The 24,945-nt window shown below is 48.1% G+C and overlaps 1 protein-coding gene across 2 annotated transcripts in view; it reads right to left on the bottom strand.

The window, feature by feature from the left end:
• Window positions 1–24,945, bottom strand: part of ITIH5 (inter-alpha-trypsin inhibitor heavy chain 5) — an 80,714-nt gene that overhangs the window by 6,020 nt on the left and 49,749 nt on the right. For both annotated transcript variants that reach the window (XM_053572896.1, XM_053572897.1), the window contains 5 exons: window positions 12,442–12,610; window positions 8,620–8,929; window positions 6,447–7,006; window positions 3,261–3,314; window positions 2,003–2,119 (listed from right to left, as the gene is read on the bottom strand). In XM_053572896.1, coding sequence (XP_053428871.1) covers window positions 2,003–2,119; window positions 3,261–3,314; window positions 6,447–7,006; window positions 8,620–8,929; window positions 12,442–12,610 — 1,210 coding nt within the window. The remainder of the gene's footprint in view (window positions 1–2,002; window positions 2,120–3,260; window positions 3,315–6,446; window positions 7,007–8,619; window positions 8,930–12,441; window positions 12,611–24,945) is intronic.

Raw genomic sequence — 24,945 nt, 5'->3', positions numbered from 1 at the left:
GAACTCCCTTCCTCTTCCAGGTGTATCTCTGTCTCTCCAGCACCAAGTATGTGGACAACTCACATACAGAGGCAACCCAGGGCTTGCCAAGGGAGTGAATGAATGAATGAATGAACAAATGAATGAGTGAATGAACAAATGAATGAGTGAAGGAGTGAATGAATGAGTGAATGAACAAATGAATGAGTGAAGGAGTGAATGAATGAACAAATGAATGAGTGAAGGAGTGAATGAATGAACAAATGAATGAGTGAAGGTGTGAATGAATGAGTGACTGCATGCAGTTATGAATGGATTTTGCCTCCTGAGTTTGACCAGTATTTGGGTCTAGGGTAAGGAGGATGTATATTTGAGTTAAGATGTCCTGAAAGGAAACGCAATACTAAGTATTTGTGTACCAAAATGTAGCTAAACATAAAGTTTGCCTTCATTTCAGTGTCTGCGTATAGTGATAGAAAGACCCTTGTGGCCCTGATGTGTATTCTGTAACCACCTGTGGCCCCTGATGCTAATTTGGAGACCCTGTGATGACCCTGAGCAGCGTGGTACAATGCAAGGTCAGAATGTTTTTCAGTCCCCAAACTCATGTTCTTCCACTTTGGTGTTCATCATTAAAACACTTGGAGCCTCAATTTCCTCACCTGTGAAACAGGGGGATATAAAGCCTAACAATGTCTGTGAGGACCCAGGAGGCTGCATATGTGTACGCTGTAAAGTGTCACCAACCATAGCTCCTTTCTTTTCTCCCTTCATCCTTACGAACATGACTGTGGCTTTTTGGACTTCCGAGCAGTCCAGCAAAGCAGCAAAGAGACCACCAGAACACAGGAGATGTTTGGGGCTGAATCAGATGACTGTGTTCAGGGTGTCTGCTCTCAGGTAAAGGGGCAATTTGTAATCGTAAGAGATAACTATATAATTAACTCTTGTGTTCTCTGTTTTGAGAATAACCTTCTCAATAAATCTTTACTAATAGCTTCTCAGACATTCACATAGAAAATCACCTTCCCCAGGGCAGGGGTTGGGGAGAAGGGAAATCCCAGCATGAGCAGAGCCTAGGCTCTTCAGCTCCACAGCTCTACACCTGGAGGGGTGAGCTTCCATGGTGGACATCTTGGGAATTACAGAAACCACAGGAATAGCTCCCAGGAGAGGGGGACTTCTAGGGAAGGATACAGTTATGCACCATCTCTCTCCTGAGCCCTTTGAAATAAGAAACAGTCGAGATTTATTTAGCTCTGAGGCTAGAAAGTTCTGCAAGAGAGTATTACACTAAAGGAGCCCAGGACCAAACTTTATATAATAACATCATATGTGTCACTTGGCTGGGGACCACCTGCACTGTAACCCCCAAGACACTTGGGTCCTCAGCACCGAGACATGCCAGCATGTCTGTGCCAAAGCAGGGCCTCACAGAGCCAGGCCGTGTGGCTCCCCGCATGACCATCCCTTAGCACTGAACTCAAAAAGTTTTCCTGTCACCCAGTGCCTCTGCAGACCCACAGGGACCTGCCCCCTGATGACATGCATGCTCCCAGCATGGGAGAAGGCTGTGTGGCTGACTTTACCTCTGAGTCACCAAGGAACTAAGACAGATGAGTTTAGGACTGTGGTCCCTGTGGTATCCTAGCTTCAGAACGGATGGATGTGATGACAATGACAACACATCACAGCATTAGAGCATTCACAAAACAGCTTCGTGGCTGTCATTTGCCTGGACCCCCTTTATCAGGGCCCCGCGAGACCAGTAGAGTTTCACTGTCTTCATTTTGCAAAGCAAATACCTGCAGCCCCCAAGCTGTAAGCTCAGGGCCACACAGCGCTTGGTCATAAAGCAGGCACTGGGATGCACGTCCTTCTGACCACAAGTCAGGGAGCAGTGTCCAGTTCCCCTAGCCATCCACAGTCCTCCCTGAGTGACCATGACATAGCACTTACATAACTGGACCCTCATCCCAAGAACAGAGCGGGAGTTAACACCTCCCTGCAGAGCAGAACTTACCGGAGTCCCTGTGATCTGAGACCAGCCTGAGGATGTTCCCTGGCTGCCCATCGATGTTAAAGCAGACGGTGAGTTTGCTCGAGGGGAAATCCACCACAAAATGGGGGTCTCCATCCACTTCCAGGGCAGGGAAAAGGGGGAGAGAGAAAGAAGGACGTTTACCGGGCGCTTTTCCTGAGTACAGTATCCTTTCCGTCTCTCTCATATGGTTTTGTTCAGTCCCGACTGTACTGGAAGGAAGCGGCGCTGTGGGGGGAAAGCGGCTCCCCAGAGCTGCCCACTACATGGGGAACTTGTGTGATAATGTCCACATAGTAAATGTTTGACCTCAGGTTTTCTAAACTCAAGTATAAAACTCCTTTCACCTTTCAGCTGAGTAGAGATGGCTAAGCTTTGAAAGGCAAGAGGGATAAGAAATGGAAAGACAGAACTCACCCCAAACCCTTGGCCCAAAACCCTCAGCCGTCACTGATCCTCACTCACGTGGGCTTCCCTGTGGACACCACGGAAGGGAGGCCTGCATGAGGACCCTCCCCCTCTCCTGCAGCCAGGCGTCTACGGCTCTCCTTCTCCCAGGAAGCCACAGGCTGTCTCAGACACCAGCTGTATGCACCAGCTGTATGCAGCCCTTGCATGTAAGTGCTCAGAGCCAGGCCCAGAGCAGGGGAAGGCAATGACAGGCTTACACAGAACGGTGTGCACGTTGTGACACAAAACCCAGCTCTTATGCTGTTCTTCCAGCTGGACTTTTATTTCAATCCCAGTGGGCAAAAGGAAATTGTATGACTTTTAAAAAATCTGTCTTTCCCTTCTAAGGCTAAGGATTAAAAAAACAATTGCAATCAGTGTAACCTGGCTTATTGTACCCTCAATGAATCTCCAACAATAAAAAAAAAAAAAGAAAAAAAAAAACAAAAACAAAACCCTATCTGTCACACCAGATATTTTAATTTTTGTAGCTCCCTTTGTACTTGTAACCCCAGAGCATGCACCTGTCAGATGGCTAAAATGAATGTCTTTTAAACTCAATAACCACCAAGAGGTGCCTCCGTCACCCGTCTCTCTTCTATCAGGGGTCCGGCCCACTTCCTCGGGCTGTGTTACCCCACAGTGTTGATGTGACATCCCAGTGACATCCTGGCTCCAAGCATCTTGTTCTGGGAGCTGGTATTTTAGCTGGCTTCAGGGAATTCCTGGCTGTTCACTTTCTAAACATCCCTTAGTCTTAATTCACACACGACCACATCCTTTTCTTTACCTGATGTTTTAGAGATTCTAATTCTTGGCTCATATGGTTTCTCGAGCGTTGATCCTAAAAAGAAGAAGGAGAGACACCAGTGTTACTCATGAACAAGGACAAAGAGAGAGGGACACAGAGAGAGGGCTGAGATGAGCCACACACGGCCTTCAGCTCCGTTAGGAGCAACTTTAAGATTAAAAACAAACTCTTCAAATCACCACCTGTCTTAGAGAGGGAGCTCGGTCTCTAAACAAGTGGGGTGCAAAATGTGCAGGATTAGTCATTCCTTTATAAATTAGATAATGTTCTTCTCTTTGCTTTCTGTCTATGTAATAGGGGGAGATATTCTATCAAAGTTCAGATACAGTTATGGGGGGCAAGAGACATGCGGGGCTGCTGTTTTGTAAGTAGAAAGTTTCAGGTTTGCAAGATGAAAACGTTCTAGAGATCCATTTCTAAACAATGTGAATATACTTAGCGTGACTTAACAGTATCGAACTATACACTCAGAAGTGGTTAAGACAGTAAATTTTATGCTGTATGGTTTTTACCACAATAGAAAGAGATAATATAAATGTAAAAAAGAGAGAAGGAACGATCTAGTTATAATCCAGTGTCTGTGGCAATGAGTCCAAGCATAATTCATGAACCATCAGGCTTTGAAACACCCTGCATTTCAAAGTACTTTATACTATGGATAAGTATTCAGTTAAAGAATAACCTAAAAGTAATTCAATAATCTATAAACACAATCAATATCTTACACCAAATTATACTAGCAAAATTTGTATTCCTCTTCACTGGATTTTGGCCCTCACAGAAATTAAAGATCAAAGTATCTAAGTGCGTTTTAAGCACCCCCTTCTCAATACCGGTCCCTGATAGCATGAGCTGGCCCAGTGCAGTTGGGCAGGGACGGAGGTGGGGGGGTGGATTGGACAATTGGTTTGAGAAGTGGGAACGGGTACCCCAGACACTTGAAAAAATAAAAGCAAAAACTGTATGTATGTATGTATGTATGTATTTAGACAGAATCTCACTGATTCACCCCAGGTAGAGTGCCATGGCATCATAGCTCATAGCAACCTCAAGCTCTTGGGCTCAAGAGATCCTTCTGCCTCAGCCTCCTGAATAATTGAGACTACAGGAGCCTGCCACAATGCCCAGCTAGTTTTTCTGTTTTTAGTAGAGATGTTCAAGAGTCTCGCTCTTGCTCAGGCCAGTCTCAAACTCTTGAACTCAGGCAATCCACCTGCCTCAGCCACCCAGAGTGCTAGGATTATAGCCTCCCAGAGTGCCACCTCACCCAGCCTAGTAAGAATTTTAAAAAACGTCAGAGCTTAAGAAAAGGAAGATTGCCTTGAGTACTCACTGAAGTTCTGATTTTTAAAAAACTCATTTGAGCAACCAGGTGGCTATTTCCTTGTCTGAATTCCTGGCCTTGTGAGACTCCTATCATTTGAGTTTAATCTCTCCTGAAGCTACTAGGATTTGAGTCAAAGACACAGAATAAAGATCTTATTCAAAAAGCCATTTTTCCTGGATGTGCTGTGGGTCTTGTAGGCAGGAAGTGACCACCTGCAGCTCGTTGGCCCTGGCTTTGCCAGACAAGCTGTGCTCTTTATGAAATAGCCACAGATCACCGGGAAACTCTCTCCCAGGGTCTGAACTTTGTACTCGATTTCCAGTACTACCTGACAGGGTAGATGGAGGGGTGGATCTGGCATTTGTAGAAAACTCATTATGTGCCATATTTAAGTATTGCAAGAATCGTTTAGGGAAATTATGATCATCTCCATTTTACAGGAGAGGGAAGCTCGCAGAGGTTCAGACACCTGCCCCAGACTTCACAGCCAGTCAGAAGCAGGTGGAACCTAACTTCATGGGCCATCAGCCACAGCCAGGTGCGCCTCCGAGTTTAGGGTGTGAGGGATCAATGAGCCAGTACAGGTGGGAGCCCACTGAGGCCTGGCTAACCTCAGACCCCTCTCCTAAGGGACAGAAACTTGACAGGAACCTCACAAAATGCTATGCATAAAAACACACCCATTTCCACACAGGGGTTTGCCAAGATCACAGCCCCCTGCCTTGGTTTGACTGCTTTGCCTTCCTCTTGTTCTTGTGACCACTGCCTACCACACCCCGCACCAAGATGTCCCTGAACCTGACTGTGCCTGCTCTTCCTGCCCAGATTCTGAGTGGCTGGTGCAGAAAGGGCCAATCCCCTCACAGACCCATAAGCTGGTGCTTCACATGCGTTCTTGGGACAGTAACATGGAGCACACACACAGTCACATAACTCTGAAATGCTCAGAAACACAGAGAAGTGACTAACAGTGAGGACCCATCCGTTCCTCTCTGTAACTTTGTTCCTGCCTGACGCCTGGGAGGCACTTGGTTTACTGATGACTTATTGATGGGCTGACTGCATTGGGTACCATGTCTGAGGCAAACGCCACTTCCTTTAGTTTCTCTAGAGAGTCACGGTTTGTAGCAGCACAGATATAAGAATCTAAGATAGTCTCTGAAGACCACGAGTTGCCTGTAGAGTTGTTGTCTATAAAAATTATAATATGGCTGGGCCAGGTGGCTCATGCCTATAATCCCAGCAGTTTGGGAGGCCTAGGCAGGATTGCTTGAGGCCAGGACTGTGAGACCAGCAAAGGCAACATAGTGAAACTCCTGTCTCTACGAATAAATTTTCAAAACTGGCTGGGCACGATGGTGGTTCCAGCTACTGGGGAGACTGAGGCAGGATGATGACTTGAGCTCAGGAGTTCAGGATGGGGCTGTGAAACAAGGTGAGACCCTGTATCTACAAAAAAGAATTATTTATTTTTATTTTTATTTTTTTTTGTGGTTTTTGGCCGGGGCTGGGTGTGAACCCGCCACCTCCGGCATATGGGAGCGGCACCCTACTCACTGAGCCACAATTAGCTGGGCCTGCACCTGTAGTCCCAGCTACTCGGGAGTTTGAGGCAGGAGGATCACTTGAGCCCAGGAATTGGAGGCTGCAGTGAGCTGCGATGATGCCACTGTGCTGTAGTCAGGATAACAGAGTGAGACTCTGCTTCAAACCCACCCCCCAAACAGACAAATAAATGCAGATCCCTGCTGCGATCACAGCAGCCCTTGGCAGGGTTAGAGGGGGCACCGTGGGCCCTGGGTGGCTCACATGGGCCTGACACAGGGCTGCTGCCTCACCTGGCACTGTGCTGGCCCCTCGCAAGCTCTGCAACACGGGCTCAGGTCCTGCAGCAGCCGACACACCCTGGGCCTCCTCTAGACTGGCCGAGGGAGGGCCCAGCCTCCTCAGCTTCAGGGAGGTGAAGGGGGTGAGGAAGCGGCGGCTCACGGCCAGGGCCTGCGCCCGCTGCCTCAGCCGCTCCTTCTCCAGCCCGTTGTTACTCTGCAGCCAGGACCGCAACAGCTCCTTCACCGTCAGGTAGCTCCAGAGGCGCTCCAGGGGGTTGGGGTCCTCCTCCTCGCCACCTCCAGGCTCAGGGCTCCCTGGGAGGCCACCCTCCACCTTCTGGGGCCCCACGGGCACGTCTGTCTTCAGTACGACAAATTTCTTGCTGTTGCTGGCGGTGACCTCCACGTGCAGCCGATCCAGCTGCCTGTCCACCAGCTTCCCTGCGATGACGATCTCAGAGCCATTGAAGTAGTTGGGGAACAGTGTCTTGGTGGCATGTGCCACTGCGTTGGGGGGGTAATCGACGCGGATGTCAGAGAGGAGAGGAGTCCGGATCTCATCATAGAACCTGCAGTAGCACAGAGAGAGAATCAGCGCCCTGTCCTAAAGGAATGTGCAGCCACCCAGGGGCACGTCTGAATTTAGGAGCGATTGAACCCAACAGGTACTCAGCACTGTATTTCTTTTCTTTTCTTTCTTTTTTTCTTTTTAGAGACAGAGTCTCACTTTATTGTCCTCGGTAGAGTGCCATGGCATCACAGCTCACAGCAACCTCCAACTCCTGGGCTCAAGCAATTCTCCTGCCTCCACCTCCCAAGTAGCTGGGACTATAGGCGCCCACCAAAACGCCCAGCTATTTTTTGGTTGCAGCCGTCATTGTTGTTTGGCGGGCCCGGGCTGGATTCGAACCCACCAGCTCAGGTGTATGTGGCTGGCGCCTTAGCCACTTGAGCCACAGGTGCCAAGCCTAAACCTAGATTTCTAATTGTAAGCATTAACTTTGGCAGGCGGATCTTATAAAATGGGGAGGGTAGAATAAAAGGTGTTATTATTTGGGGAGTGTGATATTTGAAAGAGTAAGCTCTTTTTTTTTGTTTCATTTTTTGGGCCAGGGCCGGGTTTGAACCCTCCACCTCTGGTATATGGGGCTGGTGCCCTACTCCTTTGAGCCACAGGCCCCTCCCTAAGCTCTCTCTCTCTCTCTTTTTTTTTTTTTAGAGACAGAGTCTCACTTTGTTGCCCTCGGTAGAGTGCTGTGGCGTCACAGCTCACAGCAACCTCCCACTCCTGGGCTTACGCAATTCTCTTGCCTCAGCCTCCCAAGTAGCTGGGACTACAGGCGTCCGCCACAACACTCAGTTATTTTTTGTTGCAGTTTGGCCAGGGGCTGGGTTCGAACCCACCACCCTCAGTATATGGGGCCAGCGCCCTACCCACTAAGCCACAGGTCCCCAGCACTGTATTTCTAAGAGGTTATTTGGCCGTAACTTGAACACCATGGGTGAAAGACAGCTCAGCTATCCCGTAAGTCTTTCAGCTTCTTTTGCAACTGCTTTTTTATTTTTTAAGAGACAGGGTCTCACTCCACCACCCAGGCTAGAGTACAGTGGTGAGATCATAGCTCACTGGCTGAAGCCTCCAACTCCTGGGCTCAAATAGAAAACAAAACTAGTTGGGAGTTGTGGTGGGCTCCTGTAGTCCCAGCTACTCAGGAGGCTAAGGTAAGAGAATCACTTAAGTGCAAAAGTTTGAGGTTGCTGTGAGCTATGATGCCACAGCACTCTGGCAAGGGCAATAGAATGAGGCTCTGTCTCAAAAATAAATAAATAAATATCAGACCTTAAAAAAGAAAACAAAATAAAATTAGCCAAGTGTTGTGGTGGGTGCCTATAGTCCCAGCTACTGAGGAGGTTGAGGCAGAAGGATCACTTGAGCCCAGGAATTTGAGGTTGCTGTGAGCTGTGATGATGCCACTGTGCTCTTGCTGGGGAGACAAAGTGATACCCTAGTGTCAAAAAAAAAAAAAAAATCCTCATGCTCACACAAATATGACCTATCACTTCTCCCAACGCAGTCATTTCCGGCAGATGTGAGGTTCAGACGCAGCAAACCATCCCCTTCTCTGGGTTCCCCACTGAACTGCCCTCACCCCTGTCCCTGCCCCCACCCCAGATAGCAGACCCGATGAGCTGTGCGCCGGCGTCCTCCTCCTCCAGCACGCGCCGCGTGAGGCCACAGTTCTCCAGCGACAGCCTCTCCAGCAGCCTGAAGTCCACGTCGCTCCCGATGCCGATGGTGAAGATGCAGACGCGGCCCCGGGCCGCCTCCCTGGTGTTGTTGAGAATCTTGAGGGTGTGGGTCTCCCCGACGGTGGGCTTCCCATCTGTCAGGAAGACGATGAGGGACACGCTCCGGTCGTACACGTCACCGTGGGCCATGTAATCATTGAGCAGCCCGATGGCCCGCTGCAGGGCCCCGTTGATGTCTGTGCCTGCGGGACACCAACACAGTTCAGCTCGCACCTATACTTGGACCTCATTACCCCAAGCGCCCCTTCAGGGCTGCAGCCAACGCTCACCCCTTCAAGTATGATGTGGAGTGAAGAAGCCACCAGCACAGATGGGGTGAGGCTATGCCACCTGTCCAGACACCAGGCATGTGCTCGTTAAATAAATATAAATGACTCAGGATTATCTCCTTGTAATAAAAACCTTCTCTGAAAGGTACGAAATGATACATTGGCTTAAAAATCTCTACTACCTTAGCACGGATGGTTTCTGTCCCCTTTTCTGAAAATGGTTTTTTGTTTTTGTTTTTTTTTTCTGAAAATGGTTTTAACAAGAACAGGAATGTGTTGGGAGTGGGTGGCAAAAAGAATTTGGGAGAGTCACAGAAGAGAGAAAGGGGCACAGAATAAGTGGGAGGGCAGCCGGAGAAGCCAGACGCCTTCGACTGCTGCGCAGGCCCGGAGGGCTCCGGTCAGAGGCCTGGTGACGGGTGACCTTGGCTGTCTGTTCTTCCCGCGCTTCCTGGCCCTTTGCGATTACCTCTGTTGGTGAGAACCCCATAAAAGGGGAAGGCATTAAATACTTAACCTCCTGGCCTGCCCTTGCTTCTTTAGAGGTCCCTGTCATGAGCACATTTGATTAAAGCTGTGGGGCCGGTGTCCACAGCAGGGGCCAAACAAGTATTTATTTGCTTGGTGGACAAGAGATCAGTGAGTGGTTGAGGTTGAAACCACCAGCTATGACAAGGTTTCTGGATTAGCTAAGAACTCCATACTTCCAAGCTACCCCCATCCAACTATCACAAAAACAAGAGTCCTTACTGTAATGTCAACACGTATTTCCTTTAGTTTTTCTTTGGCTTGAGATAAAATCTACATACTCAAAATCACCCATTAAAAGGTCGGAAGTTATGATGGTTAGTAAAGCCATGGAGTTCTGTAGCCATCAGCACATCACCCCCATCCAACACCCTGACTACAGTGACTTTACCTGCAAAATTGACCACATTGACGAGAACAGAATCATCTCCCACATTGCTTTACATTCCTCAGAATTTCTGGCTAAAAGAGTAGGTCAGACAGTTAAGCTCACAAACTCCTCCTAGAAAGTGCTATACATGTCTCTGCTGAGTATTACTAGGGTCACCTACGAAGTACCCCTGTTGGCCACCTGGTGACCGTAGTGATATTCAGCAATGAGGTGCGTATTCATTTTTCTAGGACGAGTTCATGAACTTAATTGTCAGACCTTGTAAAATGACAGCTCTGATGGCCCATTCCAGGAATAGTTCCAAAATGGCTTTGAAGGCTGGACTAGGTAGGAGCTGGCATTGGTGCATAGCTTCCCTAATGAGTGTGATGAAAATATTCATAATTCTCACTAAAATGCAGAGTCCAAACAGAAGGGAAAGTTACAGCCGAAACAGTATTTTTTCACATGGCTGCAGGATCCTTAATTTGCCTCTCTCAGCGCCCAGTCTAATCTCACGTTGCCTCTGGGCATGTGGGCCTGGGCTTGCTGGGGTTTGTTTTCTCTGTAATCTACTTACAGTGGTGCCAAATCTCTCGGCGCACCACACAAGCCAAGGCCAAGGGATGGATTAGCTTTCCTGACTGCGTGGACACCAGAGGCCCTGCAGGACTCAGAATCAGGCCTAGGCTAATCCAGAGCATCTCCCATCCCCTCAAAAAGTGGGACAAGCTGTCACCAAAGAACTCCTGTGCACCAGCAAGAGAGATCACTCAATTGTGGGTAAAAATAACAGCCCCATCTGATGTGTGGAAAGGACTTCCCACCTGCTGGGACCGGTCTCAGCACTTTAAATACTTTAACTCATTCCATTCTCATAACAACTCCACTGCTATCCCATTTTACAGATGAGGCATAAGAAGTTAAATGGTTAGCAGAAGGCAGGGCCGGATTCGAATCCTGGCTCCCAATCCTGCTGCTACACGTTTTAGATGAGGGAAGACTCATTTGCTGTTCACCTGCAGAGGTAAAGGGAACCCAGGGGGGTTTTAAGGTTTGGATTCCAGACAAACATAACATATAGCAGCTGTCTCCTGACACTGTTTACCACCCTGCCCAACACACACGCACACCCCATTCTAATGATGAGCAGCACCATTAAAGTAAATTCTTCCATCTGCAACTGTCCTCGGAGCAAGCACCACGTGTCAGAAATCTCGCCAGGAGCTCCAGCCTGCAGAAAGCCAAGGAGGAGCGTCTCCCTTCAGGGACTTCAGAGTCCTGCCAGCTTCCTGCTGTTGAGTGCTGTCATAGTATTAAATCTCATCTCCTATTTCTCCCATCAAACAATAAAAAAGTTCCTAGAAGATGCTGTTTCAGAGACTGTTAGATCTCATCCCAAATCAAAGTACCAGTCAGACAAGATCAAGTTGCAAATTAAGTTCATTTGGGAAATCAGGGCTGTGTCTTGGATGGGAAGTTGTGAATGTGGCAGTTCCCAGGTTACAGACATCCCACTTGTGTACAACTCGCACTTACAAATGGAGGCAGTTACAGTAAGTCCCTGAGTTACATCTGACTGATGTAAGACCTGAACTTAGGAATGGAGACTACTACAGGTAATAGGTAAATGCACCTGTTCCAACTTACATACAAAATCAACTTAAGAACAAGCTTATAGAATTTATCTTGTTTGTAACCTGGGGACTGCCTGTATGTGATCCCAGATGGGAGAAGACTAGACTGACAATTTTGTTTGTTTGCAAATAACTATTGTGAAATTAACTGCAACAACTCCAAGAGATGATGTCTCTGACAAGGGCCTGTAAGGAAGTGGGCAGGCTCAGTTCCCCTAAACTCCCCATACTGAGCGCCGCTCCTGTGCCCACTGCACCAGTGACACAGGTACAGTCCTGGGGAGACTTATGCCTGGAGTTGAAGAAATGTACATGTAGCGCAGCCGGTGACACACTGCTCTGATCCTCAAACCTGCTCAGCATCATTACAGCCTTCTCTCTCCTCTATGACCATTCTGCCCACTTCCCTGGGCACCCTCCCCAAGGCGAGCGTGCAGTGACTCAGAGCTCGGCATCCTCCTGTCCCACTCTATACCCAGGACACACGTTCCGCTGGCTCTGCAGCTGCCCTGCCAAGGGGGCGGCTCGTCACCCGCCACTGCCCAAGGTGCACTCAGAACCACAGACGATCCATGTACTTCTTCCCCCCGACTAATCTACAAAAACAATGTCACTCTTGTAACAACAAAATGTTTTGTAACAGGATCCATAAGATAAACTAAGGGAGCCTCCAAATACCTCCCAGATATCTTTCCCATAATCAAACCAATCTGGGCCCTGGGAGAGGAGAATTTAGGACAGGTGTTCAGAGAAACCCAAGCATCTGGGAACGCTCTCACCTGCTGCCTCCTTTCCCATGACCAGCGTCAGCTTTCAGATCCCTGACTATTAGCAAAATATTAGTTTCTGATCACGTCAAAGCTCCTGTGAAAAGGGGGAATGGTTTTTACCTCCAGTGGGGGACATGTGGTGAATGTAGACTTTGCCGTCCCTGATGTGGTCTGGGGTGACTGGTATCACGTGGTCCTTCCACACTCTGATCCGGTTGGAGAATCCTATGATGCTGAAACGGTCCTGGGGCCGGAGGTCGTGGAGAATGGTGAAGAGGGCATCCTTGGTCTAGGCAAGCACAAAACCAAGACCAGTCCCATCAGTGCACTTGTCTCTTGGCTGGGAAAATGCCCACCAGGAGCAATCTCAGGGTTCAAATTCAGCGTCTACTGTGTGCAAAGAACTCGGTAAATGTCAAGGAACTTATCACCTAGCTGGGGGATCAAAATGGCATAAAAAATGTTAATAGTTGCATAACGAGATATGAATAAGTGTTTACTATAAGAAATGTTCCATGCTGCCACAGCCATGGTGTGTGGGCCTCCATAGGCGTCACCGTCCCCATTCTCTCGGCCTGAAATGTTCTTCCCTCCTGCCTTACCCCTGCCCCCCCATCTTGCGCCTAACAAGCCCCTTTCTTCAAGACCCAGAGTAGCGTGCTAAATTCTCTATTTGAACCTGTTCTAACCTCTCTGCTGAGAGCTGATTGTCCCCTCCCCTGGGCTGTCACTGTCACAGAGTGCACGTCACAGTCGTGACTACCCTGTGTCTCTTCCCCTGACGAGGCCGTGAGCTCATCACAGGTGAGTCCCTTCATTCTCATTCTCACCTGGTGGCACACAGGAAACCAGACACAGGTGCAGGGAGAAGGGATGAATGAACATTTGATGCATTACAAAAATTAAAGGTACAAATGCAGAATAGCACAGGAACTGAAAAGATTACAAAACCCTGTGGACCAGAGTGACATGAGGCTTTACAGAGAAAGAGGAAGATGAAGACAAGGTTTGAAGGATTTGGGCAGCTTGAGAGATTCAGAGGATGTTCTGGAGAAAAGCAGAGAAGGGTTTGAGCAGAGCCAAGAGGTGAGACGGGTGAGTCTGAGGGTGCCGACTCGAGGGAAGGGGTGCTCTGAAGTCAGGTGCATGGAGAGGAGAAAGAAGCCACATGGCCTGCAGACAGAAGTGCTCTAGGTACACAGACTAGAGTTCTAGAATAATCTACCAAATGTCATGAGCAAACACCATCTTCCCCAAACAGTGCTGCTAGATGTTTAAAGAGACTGAGCATATGAGGCCAGGAACTTCCATTGCATGATGGCCACGTAACACCTTACGTGGCTAGGAGCACTGGCTGTCGCACCGAGGCTGGGTGCGACACTGACTCCCAGAGCACCCAGTGCCTATCCAGGGAGCCCCACCATTTTCTCTCTCACTCTGATCCACTGTGCCCAGGTTATCCCCTCTGCAAAACTGGAGCAATAACAGAACCTGCTCCTCCAGGCTGTCAGGAGGATGACGTTAGGATCTGGATGAAAAGTACTTCAAACAGGGCCAGGCGCTCAGCTGATGCTGTAAACGTGGAGGGCAGTAGAGTCTCAAGCTGCGATTTCCAGACAGTGTGCCAGGGGGCTACACTGCTGCTCTGAAGACACTCCGTAGGCCTTTCCCCAGAGTTTAGACACCATGGCCCAGTGTCACTGCCAGGCTGAGATGGTTTAGACCTTCTACCTCTCTAGCTAGTGACGCAAGCATAATGTTTGCACCAGTTCCCTTCTGGGTCTTCCCTCTTCCTCACCCCTCAGATTCCCTTTCAGTCCTGCATCCAGCTGCTCACGCTCATATCCCTGCGTCCGACTGGCCGCTCACCCGCACATCCTGTCTCTACTCCGTGAAGTCTGCACTGTGACGTCTATGCGTGACACTCTTTCCTGCAGGGTCTAGGAAACAAAGAGAGTCCAGCCCGAACCTGCGTTCACCTAAATCCTCCTGTCCACCAATGCAGGTCATGCTCCTCCACCTCCCACCATGTCCTCACTCCCAGGTGGAGAAAGCAGGCGAGCTTCACAGTATCACAAAAAGGATGACGTCAGTGTTGACAATGAGGATGGTGACGCTTGCAGCTGGCGTCTGCTGGGCGCTTGACCCTGGGTGCACATCTCCTCCCTGTCGAGTGACTGACTCACCTACTCCTCTAAGTCCCCTGATAAAGTGACTACTGGTGTCCCACCATACAGGGGAGGTGACTGAGGTGCAGAAGGGTCACACATCATGGCCCACAGCAGCCTGGATTAAAACGTGGGGACTCTGACTCCGGGGCCTGCTCTTGCACCAACCGCAGTGGAATCTGCAGCCCCCACAGTGCCGGAGCTGAGAATCTCTGGTCATCGCCCTGTGGTGTGCAGCGTCTCTGGGGACCTCTTCCAGCTCCCCGGGTGTTGATGGTCTCTGCTTATTTCTGTGTTTCTTTTGCTTTGTTTCTGGCACAATGCTCCAGCCCCTCACTCATTGCCCTCGTCATAAAGCTCAAATGCTTTTTAGATACAAGATCCTCCATAAAAGTAAGTGGTCCCAATGGAACTTCCTTGCTTCATTTCCTGCTATCCCCCCACCCCACCCCCGCTGCAGACTCTAAGGTCTAATTTCCCCAAGCACCCGAATCCCCGACCACGTCTGCTTTGTCAGAACTTCCTGCCGCTGCATAAATTGCTGACCCCTCTCCCCCCACCGAACCACAGTCGTCCTTCAGGGTCCCCTGACATGTCCCTCCTGCGTGACACCCTTCCTAACTCAGCTTGAAGACAGGTGGCAGCTCCGTCCCTTGTGGCTCATCCAGCTCAGCTATCACTGCCTCTTCAGGCTCCTGCCCACCTCACAAACGGTGCATCTGCTGCTCCCTTTCCCTGCAACACCCTTCCCGCTGCCCCTTCTCCTGCAGTTGAGCTGCCACGTCATGCCCCCCAGCCGGCCCCATCCTTGCCTTCACTACACTGACATCTGTGTGTGGAACGGCCTGGCTGCACTCTGCTCCCGAGGGCAGGGACTACTTGTATTCTGTCATTCTATATTTAATACCTCTACTTTCTCATTCTATATTACATATTTAATACTCAGCGGTGGCTGGCATGTAAGAGACACCTGATAAGCATGTCCTGACACATGAAGGGTGAGTGAATTGACCATCTGGCACACTAGAGGGAGGGCCTTTCAACAGCTGTCCCCTCGGTCTCCTCTCCCAACACAACACTTTGCACATTATAGGCTTTTAGTAAATATCTGTTGTTTAGTGAAGAAGTGAGAGAGGCAGAGAGAGTGGGGAAGAGAGGGACACGGGGACAGACAGGACACAGAGAGAGACTCGGTGACTATTGTTTAGAGGATGTGAGGGAGACATGACCATTGTGGGGAAGCTGAGGCAGGTGCTCCTGAGATGGGTGACGGGCGGGAAGCTCCAAGCTCCTGATGGACTGTGCAGCAGTGACCAGCAACTCAGAAAATCACACACCGAAGACACGGTGGGCAGCCTAGCGCCAACAAGGGGGCCTTAGCCAGGGCACTGGGCCCTTTTCAGGCCAGGTTCCTCGTCCTGTCCATCTGGAGACAGCACTCCCTGGGGTGAGCAAAGGCTGGGCTCAGGGTCCTCCCTGGCCTCCCCTGGAGGTGTGTGCACCCTGGAAGGCCTGAAGGCGGGGGGCTGCGCCGGGAGGGACAGCACTGTGGAGTGAGGCAGGCCCCAGCATCTGGGCTGCAAGGCAGCGCAGGGGAAGGGGACCTGTGTGCTGCTGGTGTCCTCAGGCACCCTTACACAGTATGAGGACCTGGGGGAATAGGGATGGCTGGCTCCTGTGCTGGTATTTTCCCCGTGGTGACGAATATTGTGCTTTAGGAGAGTTGTTCTGGCCCCGCCCACCCCCAGTTCAGCAGCCACAGGCTCGTGAGACCTTGTAAGGCCACAGCTGGGACTTGTCCTCGAGTGCACCAGGGAAGGCGGGTGGAGCCTGGCCGTTCCATCCCCACCCCTGGATGGTCTCCTGCCCTGCTCCCAGAGGGGCCACCAGAAGCTGCCACTGCTGTGGCTTCCTGCAGCCGCCAGCTGCGTTAACCCTTGACGTGCCCTCCCATCCCCGTCTGAGCTGAGCACCAGCAAAAGGCAGGAGGAAGGCTTGTCCATGCGGGGGCATGCTCACCAGCTCACGGCGCCCAGCCCAGCCCTCTGCACGCTGTGCAGAGGCCGAAGATGCACAGAAGCCCGGAAGGCTCGCTCGGAGAACAGGGAGGGGACATTCCAGGCAGATCAGAGGCAGAAGAAGTAGAATCCAAGGCTGCCCAGGGGCCCGAAACTCCCTGAAGGTAAAGGAAACCCCCAAGGACTGAACTAGGTGCCTGCCAGGGTCCCTGCTGCCCCTGAGACTGTGTGACGGGACCAGGAAGAGCTGCAGATGTGTCCGGTGCAGATGACAGAGAAGGTGGCGGCCGCCCACCTGCCAGCACCCCTTCCTCCTGGACACCCGGGGTGCCCCGTTCCCTGGACTTCTCCCCCAACCTCAAAGCTCCCTCCGGCAGGGCGGCCCTCCATGCTGCAAAGAGGCCAGTGTGCTCAAGACGAGTGCCCCAAAACAGTGATGCCCCCAAATCTATCTGTTTACAGGCGACCACAGGAGACCATAGAAAGGTCATTGAAAGGTCATAGAAAGGTCTTCTTTGCAGATCTTTTAAAGTGAGCACCAGAATCTGTGAGCACAGAGTTCCCATCCTGACATCACAAGAGATCTTTAAAAAAATTCCAGATTGTGTTTGGACAGAGGGAGGGTGTTTTTTAAGGTACTCTGACACAAGTAATAAACAGAAAAGATGCATTTCTTACTATTTAGGTAGTGAGAAAGTACGTTGGCCACTGTAGGCATCAGACAAGGCCCCTTCTAATCCTTATTATTTAGAATCACAAAGGGGAGGGATCATCCTTCTTTAAAACTATCTATGGTGATGGATTCCTTTTCTTACATGTACTTTCCTTGGGTTTAAAGAAGAAAAGTATTTCTTTTGAAAACACAGTCTTAGAAGTTCATTCCAGCTTTGCCTTGGGTTTACTACTAGGTCAGTCTCTTAATCTCTGTTTAAATTCTTCCAGGCACAAGGCAGACATAAATAAATGAAAGTAAACTCTCTGTTTCAGAGTCTCCCTCCAATTGATGTGGTTGGCAATAGTCCTTGATCTTCAGGGAGGAAAATGAGACCCTCTCTCCTAATGTGTCTGTGGAAGGCGGAGCTGGGCCCCGGACACCCGGCCTCCTGTCGACTCTTGTGCCACACACCCAGCGAAGGGAGTGTTGGGGGGCAGAGGGAGAGGTCCATCTCCCACCCACCCCCTGCACAGGCCACACCAGAACCAAGGATGAGACCCTCCCGTGGGACCCTCCCTGTCTCAGCCCAGCCCTCAGAGGGGTCAGCATTCCCCTCTGCTCCAGTGGTGGATGGACAGGGAACACTTCCCCAGTGAACAAGCGTTGTCTACAACCAGAGAAGGGAAGCCAGTGGAGCGCCTGAAAGAGCTGCAGCCACTCGTCCCTCCACTTCTGTGCCTGGCACCCAGCACCACACACAGCTTCCCTCAAATATCTCTGTGTCTGTGTCAAACCACACTCCACCGGAACTAACTCTCACACAAAAGGCTTTTGTATCACAAACCCTAGGTTGTCCAGCATAGGATGAGAGGAGCCAATGGCGTCATAGGTGAACTCAAGTTCAAGGGAAGTCCGTATTGGGCAAAACTGAGCAGACTATTCTCCCCAGAGGTCCACCTCCCACCCACCCCTGACCCCGCACCATCCCTGCTGCCTCATCTAAAGTGTTTGCCAAAGAGTTGACATTTTCTTCATGTGAAGTTGGTCCACATAGTCCTTTTTAATGAGCCCAAGAGAAAGATCTAAGACCAATGGCATAAAATAACCCAACCAAGAAATCAAACACATTCTGAAAGTCTGATGTGAGCCACAGAAGAGAAGCCGTATCAGGAAATACACACCCTGAGGATGGCCCTGAGTAACACTAGGACGTGAACCAGGCCAAGATGATGACCGCAGCGGCAGGCCAGCCCCAGCTATTTTTTGTTGCAGTTTGGCTGGGGCCGGGTTTGAACCCACCACCCTCAGTGTATGGGGCTGGCACCCTACTCACTGAGCCACAGGTGCCACCCAAGTATAAATGTCTTAACACAATAATTAAGTAAGTGAGGTGAAGGCTAGGTTAACCAGTTTGATGTAAGCATTCCAAATTGTATATAAAATCAGCACATTGTATCCCATAAATGCATTAATATACACAGTTATGATTAAATTTAAAAATATGTGGATTATCAGATTTGTGGGGAGTCGTGTCCCTCACCCCCAGGTTGTCTAAGGGTCAGCTATATAAGTTGACACACCCCACTTCGAGGGATTGTGAAAATTCACAAAGGATACCAACGATAGCACAATTTCTAGTTCCTTCTTGATGCCACTCTGCTGTAAATATCTCCTGAAAGAAGCGACACTGTACAATTTATATTAAAAATAAAAATTCTCGCCTGTAATAGAAGAAAGAGACAGAACCAAAAAAGGTGTCTCTGTCAAATTTGGGTCATCTTGTTGAAAAAAATTAAAACTATTTTCCTTTTTTATAAATTTTTTTATCTTTGTTTTTATTTATTTGTGTGTTCATTTTTGAGTCAGAGTCTCATTCTGTAACTCTGGGTTGAGGGCTGTGGCATCATAGCTCACAGCCTCTAACTCTTGAGCTCCAGGGATCCTCCTGCCTCAGCCTCCCAAATAGCTGGGACTACAGGCACCCACCACAATGCCTAGCTAGTTTTTATTTTTTTAGTAGATATGGGGTCTCCCTCTTGCTCAGGCTGGTCTTGAACTCAAGGGATCCACCATCCTGAGCCTCCCAGAGTGCTAGGATTATAGACCTGAGCCAAGAATATATATTTGAGCCAAGAAGATACAGGCACAGCCAAGAATAACTATTTTTCTATTAAACAAAATGTTGTTTTTGGAAAAACAGGAGAAGCTAATAAGCTTTCTTTATATAAATGGAAAATTAGGGCTCAAAGTCATTACATCTTCCAGTATTTTAAAACTAGATGCTATACAGTAATTTGAAATTTCACCTAGAAGTAAATCTAGAAAACACTGTTCTTTGCACTCAACATTTTAATGTTCATACTGCTATGAAAAGTATATTTCTTAAATTAAGCAAAATTCCAGGTTCCTGTATTTAAAAATATATTATTTTAAGCTATTGTAGTTTTATTTACTGTTTGAATTTTAATTTCAAATGCTTTACCAATACAGTACTTTGCTGTACACAAATAACACAGCTCTGATTTGGAATACTTACTTACATATATGTTTACCTAATCTGTGTAAAAATACTAATTTCTTCATAGCAAGAATTTAAAAAGCACCTTTATAGTAAAGGTTCAGATCTAAATAACAATATCACTTCAGGACTGGCTCTAAACTAGAATAACTGTTAAAGACTTAAATTACGGTGAAATACAGGCCTGACTTTAAAAAAAAAATGAATGATTAGATTTAAATATTAAAATATTTTTGCAATATAAACATAAGTAAATCCCATTAGTCTTTGCATTTGGATGACATTATTCTAACTTGAGAAGCAAACTGTGTCTCTCTCACTCCCTGCTCATGGTAAGATTAGTCTCTGATGTTCTGACTTTGCTTTGACAAGTGTATCAAACATTTACCTAATAATGTCATTGCATATTTTTCTAAAAAGCTCTTTGCCAATAATATTTCGTTAATTCTTTATAATGTATTAGGCACATCTTTTTTCATATTCAATGTGTAAAATGACTCCAGCCTCAAAGCTGATTTTTTTCCCACACTTCTTTTCATAAGAAAGGTTAGTGCTTAAGAGGACTCTGTCCACTGTCAATTCTATGCTTCTCACTCAGCCATGAATACAGCCCTGCTGCCTGGCCTTGGGAGCCTCCCAAGATCATAGCTACCTGCACCTGCAGGGTCCAGGTGGGTGTCCCCAGGTACAGCCTCCTGCTCTTAACAGGACGTGATGAGATGGTGAGTAAGTGAAGTTCACCCATCTACTGATCTCCTTGGGGCTAGTGACCTTCACCCATCGTCTCCACATGCTCACTAACTAAGACGATTGAGTTCCTGGTCTCCAGTGCCTCGGCGTACATTCTGAAGTTTATATTATTTGCATTCTGGAGCCCTGACTGTCTCATTCTACAGATTTTTTGGTGTCAGACTCTCCTCTTGCCTTTGACCCATTCAATCTTCCCTGAAGTCTGAGTTCTGCTGATCTCTCATTCCCTGGCTTACGTCCATGCTCTGCCTCTCGCTATAAATTCCCAGGGATTTTTCTTGTCAAACATTAAGAACATAAAATATCAAAATACGAAGAAGCTGGGAAAAAAGCCGTGTTTGATATAAAATCACGGGACAATTACGTAAGAAGTAAACACAGTATATTAATGAACGTAGTTTGTATACATAAGAAAATACTTAGAGTAAGTGAAGCCACCCTCCACCAGGCAGGGTGAGAAATGCCATGTCCCTGTTTCTCTTTCCACCGTCCCAGATCCAGTGAAGGTGAGATTTTTATTGCAGGAGGGAAAGGATCATAAAACTGGGTGGACTTATTGTTAGGGGCGAGGGAGGAACTTTTGGTGATTTTTGCTTGTCTTCCTTATTTGCAGTAGATTGAAAGTTCAAAGCAAAGAAAGCAGGGTCTTTAGTTCTATGGGGGAATGTCTTTCCTTTCACCCCAACTTAGAGAGAGTGCCAGCCTGAGGGGGTTCCTGGAGGCTATCACGGGCCACAACATCCTTTATTGGTAGATTATCAGAAAGTTCCCTAATTCCATGGTCATAAAAATTCAGTCACTAACCCAAATGCCTTCTAGTCTATTTTATTTGAATGTTGTGGTTATAAGGATGTTCCTACCAACCTCAAACCCATAGACAATTAGACAAACCTCCTCCCACATTGCCTTCCCCAAAGGGTGGGTGGTGGTTTCCTCTCCCTTCTACTGTGCTGAGGACGGGGTCCTGCAGAGGAAACAGTCTTCTGCAAAGGTCTCAGGCTCAACTGCCCCTCGAGGGCCCATGGTCTCATCTGCTGTTCCCATAGGGCTATGAAAGCCTCAGCTCCCACGATACAGACTGACCACCCTCCTGGGAGAGGACCACTTCACTCAGGGGCCATGCTTGCTGTTTCTCCGTTTGCTTGTTTGGGTGGAGGGAAAGGGTCCTCACTCACTCCCCAGCTCAGCTATACACTTAAAAGGCATGTGCCAATTCACCTGCTTTGCTGCATGTTTGTATCAGAAGGATTTTCAAGTTATCTAGTCCCAATTATTATTTAAACCTTCAGACAACAGCACATGTTTCATTCCTTTCTTCACATTTTTCCCACCCAGGAATTCACTCATTCCTTTCCTGCCCCCAAACGAGCATCCTGTCTGCCAGGACTAGTTCTGAGCCCATCTTCATCACTAATCTTGTGCTGAGGACCTCGGCTTGCCTCCCTCTACAGTTCCTCCCACTGCTGACATGACACAGCGTATTTGGATAATGTTGGTTGTCCCACGTTTCTTTTCCCCAGCAAATTCTCAAGGCCTTAGTTTAAATGCCTTAGAGCCAACCCTCTGCTTGTGCAAGCATCCCCTCTCCCTCTCCATCTCTCTCTCCTCTCCAATGCCCCACCTTGTGTTGCCCACTCAACTCACTTCCATGAGACTTTGAGACTCACTCTCCAGGCCCTCCTCTGGGAAGCATTCATCATCCCTGCGCCTCCCACCCCGAAGAAGAACCGATTGCCACCCCGCTGGGCCATGATGGGACCTGGCCTATGTCTGTATCCCAGGGAGCTCTTTCCATGTAACTTCCATCTGACTTTCTCTTCTCCTCTGGGCTTCTCGATGGAACAGGCTTTGTCTTATTCATCCCTGCAGCCGCCCGGCTACTCTCCGGCAGCTGATAACCAATACTTGTTTCATTTGTGGAGACTCTGAAGTCTAGAGTCACAGCCAAGACGGGAACTTAAGGGAGAGTCAGGTGTCCTGAACAGGAGAAGAGGGAGACCATGCTATCAGGAATCAGACCCAGCTACAATTCAGTCAGCCAGCGAGGTTATGCAATCCCTGCAGTGACAAAGCTTTCTGACGCTCTGATAAGCACGACCACACTTTTTATCTCATTTAATTCTCTTTGACTTGTAGTGTTTATCTGGTTGTTAACTGTAGTAAAGTTTCCTTTCAGCCCCTATCTAGCCCTTTACACAAAAAGTTTGCCAATCCTGATTTGAGACTTGACTGCAAAATTAAGAAACCAGAAAGGGGGAAGCTGGGCTTTGCTGCTGTTTCCTGGCGCCGTGCTTTTGGGTGCTAATGACAAGGTTGGAATCTGAGCAGGTAACACGGAGCACTCAAAGCTCTACACAGTACGTTTCCTTTGTATGACAGTCATGTAGGGGCTACATCCAGAGATCCTCAATGGTTTAAAAAATATGATGTCATTTGAGTGATCTTAAAAGACCTCAACAACAATAACATTTTTTTTAATGGGGACCTCCGATTTATCTGAAATTATCTGTATTATCATTGAGAGCAATTTTTTCTTGAAACTAAAAATCCAAGTTTTCACTGATGAGCGAGGGAAATATAATTTGCCCTCTGTCCATCATTATGACCTCATACTCTAAGTCAGCGACAAAAACAACAGTTTCCCGCTGTCTCTGTTCCCCAAGTCCCAGATCTCTGTTTTGCAATGGATTCCTGAAACACTCATCTGCTGGTGACGACGGTTTGACAAGGGCAGCCCAGTAGACAAGATGAAACCTTTAGTCACATGCCAATTAGTCATTGCTCTAGAGAAGGGGTCAGCAACTATGACCCAGTATGCTCCAATGGCTAAGTCCATACTGCTGCTTGTTTTTAATAAAGTTTTTTTTGCCAACAGCCATGCCTATTTCTTTGCATAGTTATTTATGTGGCTGTGCACTGGTGGAGTTGAGTAGTTACAGCAGAAACTATCTGGCCCGCAAAGCTTCTAATAATCATGATCTTCCCCTTTACAGAAGTGTGCAGAGCCCTGCTCCAGGAAATAAGAAAGGAAAACTAAACTGGGCTAGGCCTAGTCATGGGGCCCGGCTCTCCAAGGCTTATAAGGCTCTGCAACCTGCATAGTTAATGCAGGTATACCCTCAGCTGTAATCCAATCAACTGGTGAAAGTCATTCACTTTTCTTTGCGTGATAGCCACAGACTGAGTGCCTCCTAGTTTTCTAGGCCAGAGATGGTTGAGATGCTGGCATCCTCCTGCCTCTGACACCTTCCTCTGACACCCTCCTCCTAACCAGACCACAAGTCCTCCAAGGCCCTTTTAGGCCCTGCAGCCTGTGCCCAGCTTTCCTCTAGGCTGCTCAGGGAACCTCAGATCACCTTTTTTGATCCCCATAATTAAAAGCTACTTCCTCCATATCCAAATATCTTTCCAGATCCCTCCCTTCCAAAATGTAGTAGATCCACATATTCTTGAAGAGGACAGGTAGACTGTCACAGCACTGGATCACTGCACTTGACAATGACTTACCTTTCTTTGGTCTATACCACTGTCTTCACACTTGGACTTGCCCTGTCCAATCCAAATTGTGAAAGAGAAAGAAGTCTGCAGTCCTGAATGTCTCTATGGGACACTGCACGCTAACTCTATGGATCAGAAAAGAACGGCTTCATTAATTCTTGACATCACCAGCCTTCTGGCTGATGACTCTTTGGGCAGGTGACATGCCTGTGCACTCACCTGAGATGGGCACCACTGCCCGTCACATTACTTGGTGACAAAAAGCTTGAGAGGTGGCCTACAGCTCTGTCGAGGTCCACACTTAATATTATGGTGAAGCGCTTTAGGCTTGAATCCTAACTTTTCTACTTACAACTCTGTGAATTTCAGTGTAATGATATCACCTTCCTGCTGTCACCTTCCCATTCATAAAATGAGGATAGTAATGTCAACTTCAGTGCATGGCTAAATTTTAAACGAACAAAAAAAATGCCTATGTAATAAAATCCTCCAAGTGCGTGATACCCAGCGGTCACCTAGCAGTATCCATACTTTAAAAATGTAAAAATGCCAGGTACATTTACCGTTTGTGTGCTGTGGTTTTGCAGCAAACAACATTACCAGGAATGCACATTATAATGATCAAAAACAAGGCGTTCCCCAAATCCGTGGTGCTTACCAAACTATCCACCTGTAAGGTTACAGACAGAATGCGCACGTAGCTCTGGGAAGCCCAGTTTTGCGCAATGAGGAAGAAACTGGTGTCCCAGGATTAAAGTAAGGCTGTGGATGGGGCAGGAGCCACATGCAAGCCACACTTCTCACACCATTAATTCCCGTTTTTCCTCATTTTAATGAGGCAATTCTGGGTAAGGAAAACATTTGTCCTTTACCCTCTGAAATTGCCAAGCAAATTAAATAGGAAAAGGAAGACAACCTTTCTAAAGTTATGTAGGAACTTGGATTGGCAGAGGACGGTACAGGGTGCGGGAACAAGTTTGGAGACAATCACAGCATGAAAAGCATCTGGAAAATGAT

Source organism: Nycticebus coucang, chromosome 20 (genome assembly GCF_027406575.1).
Source record: "Nycticebus coucang isolate mNycCou1 chromosome 20, mNycCou1.pri, whole genome shotgun sequence".
NCBI lineage: Eukaryota > Metazoa > Chordata > Mammalia > Primates > Lorisidae > Nycticebus > Nycticebus coucang.
The sequence above is the reverse complement of the archived record's forward strand: the minus strand, read 5'-3'. Positions and strand labels throughout refer to the sequence as shown.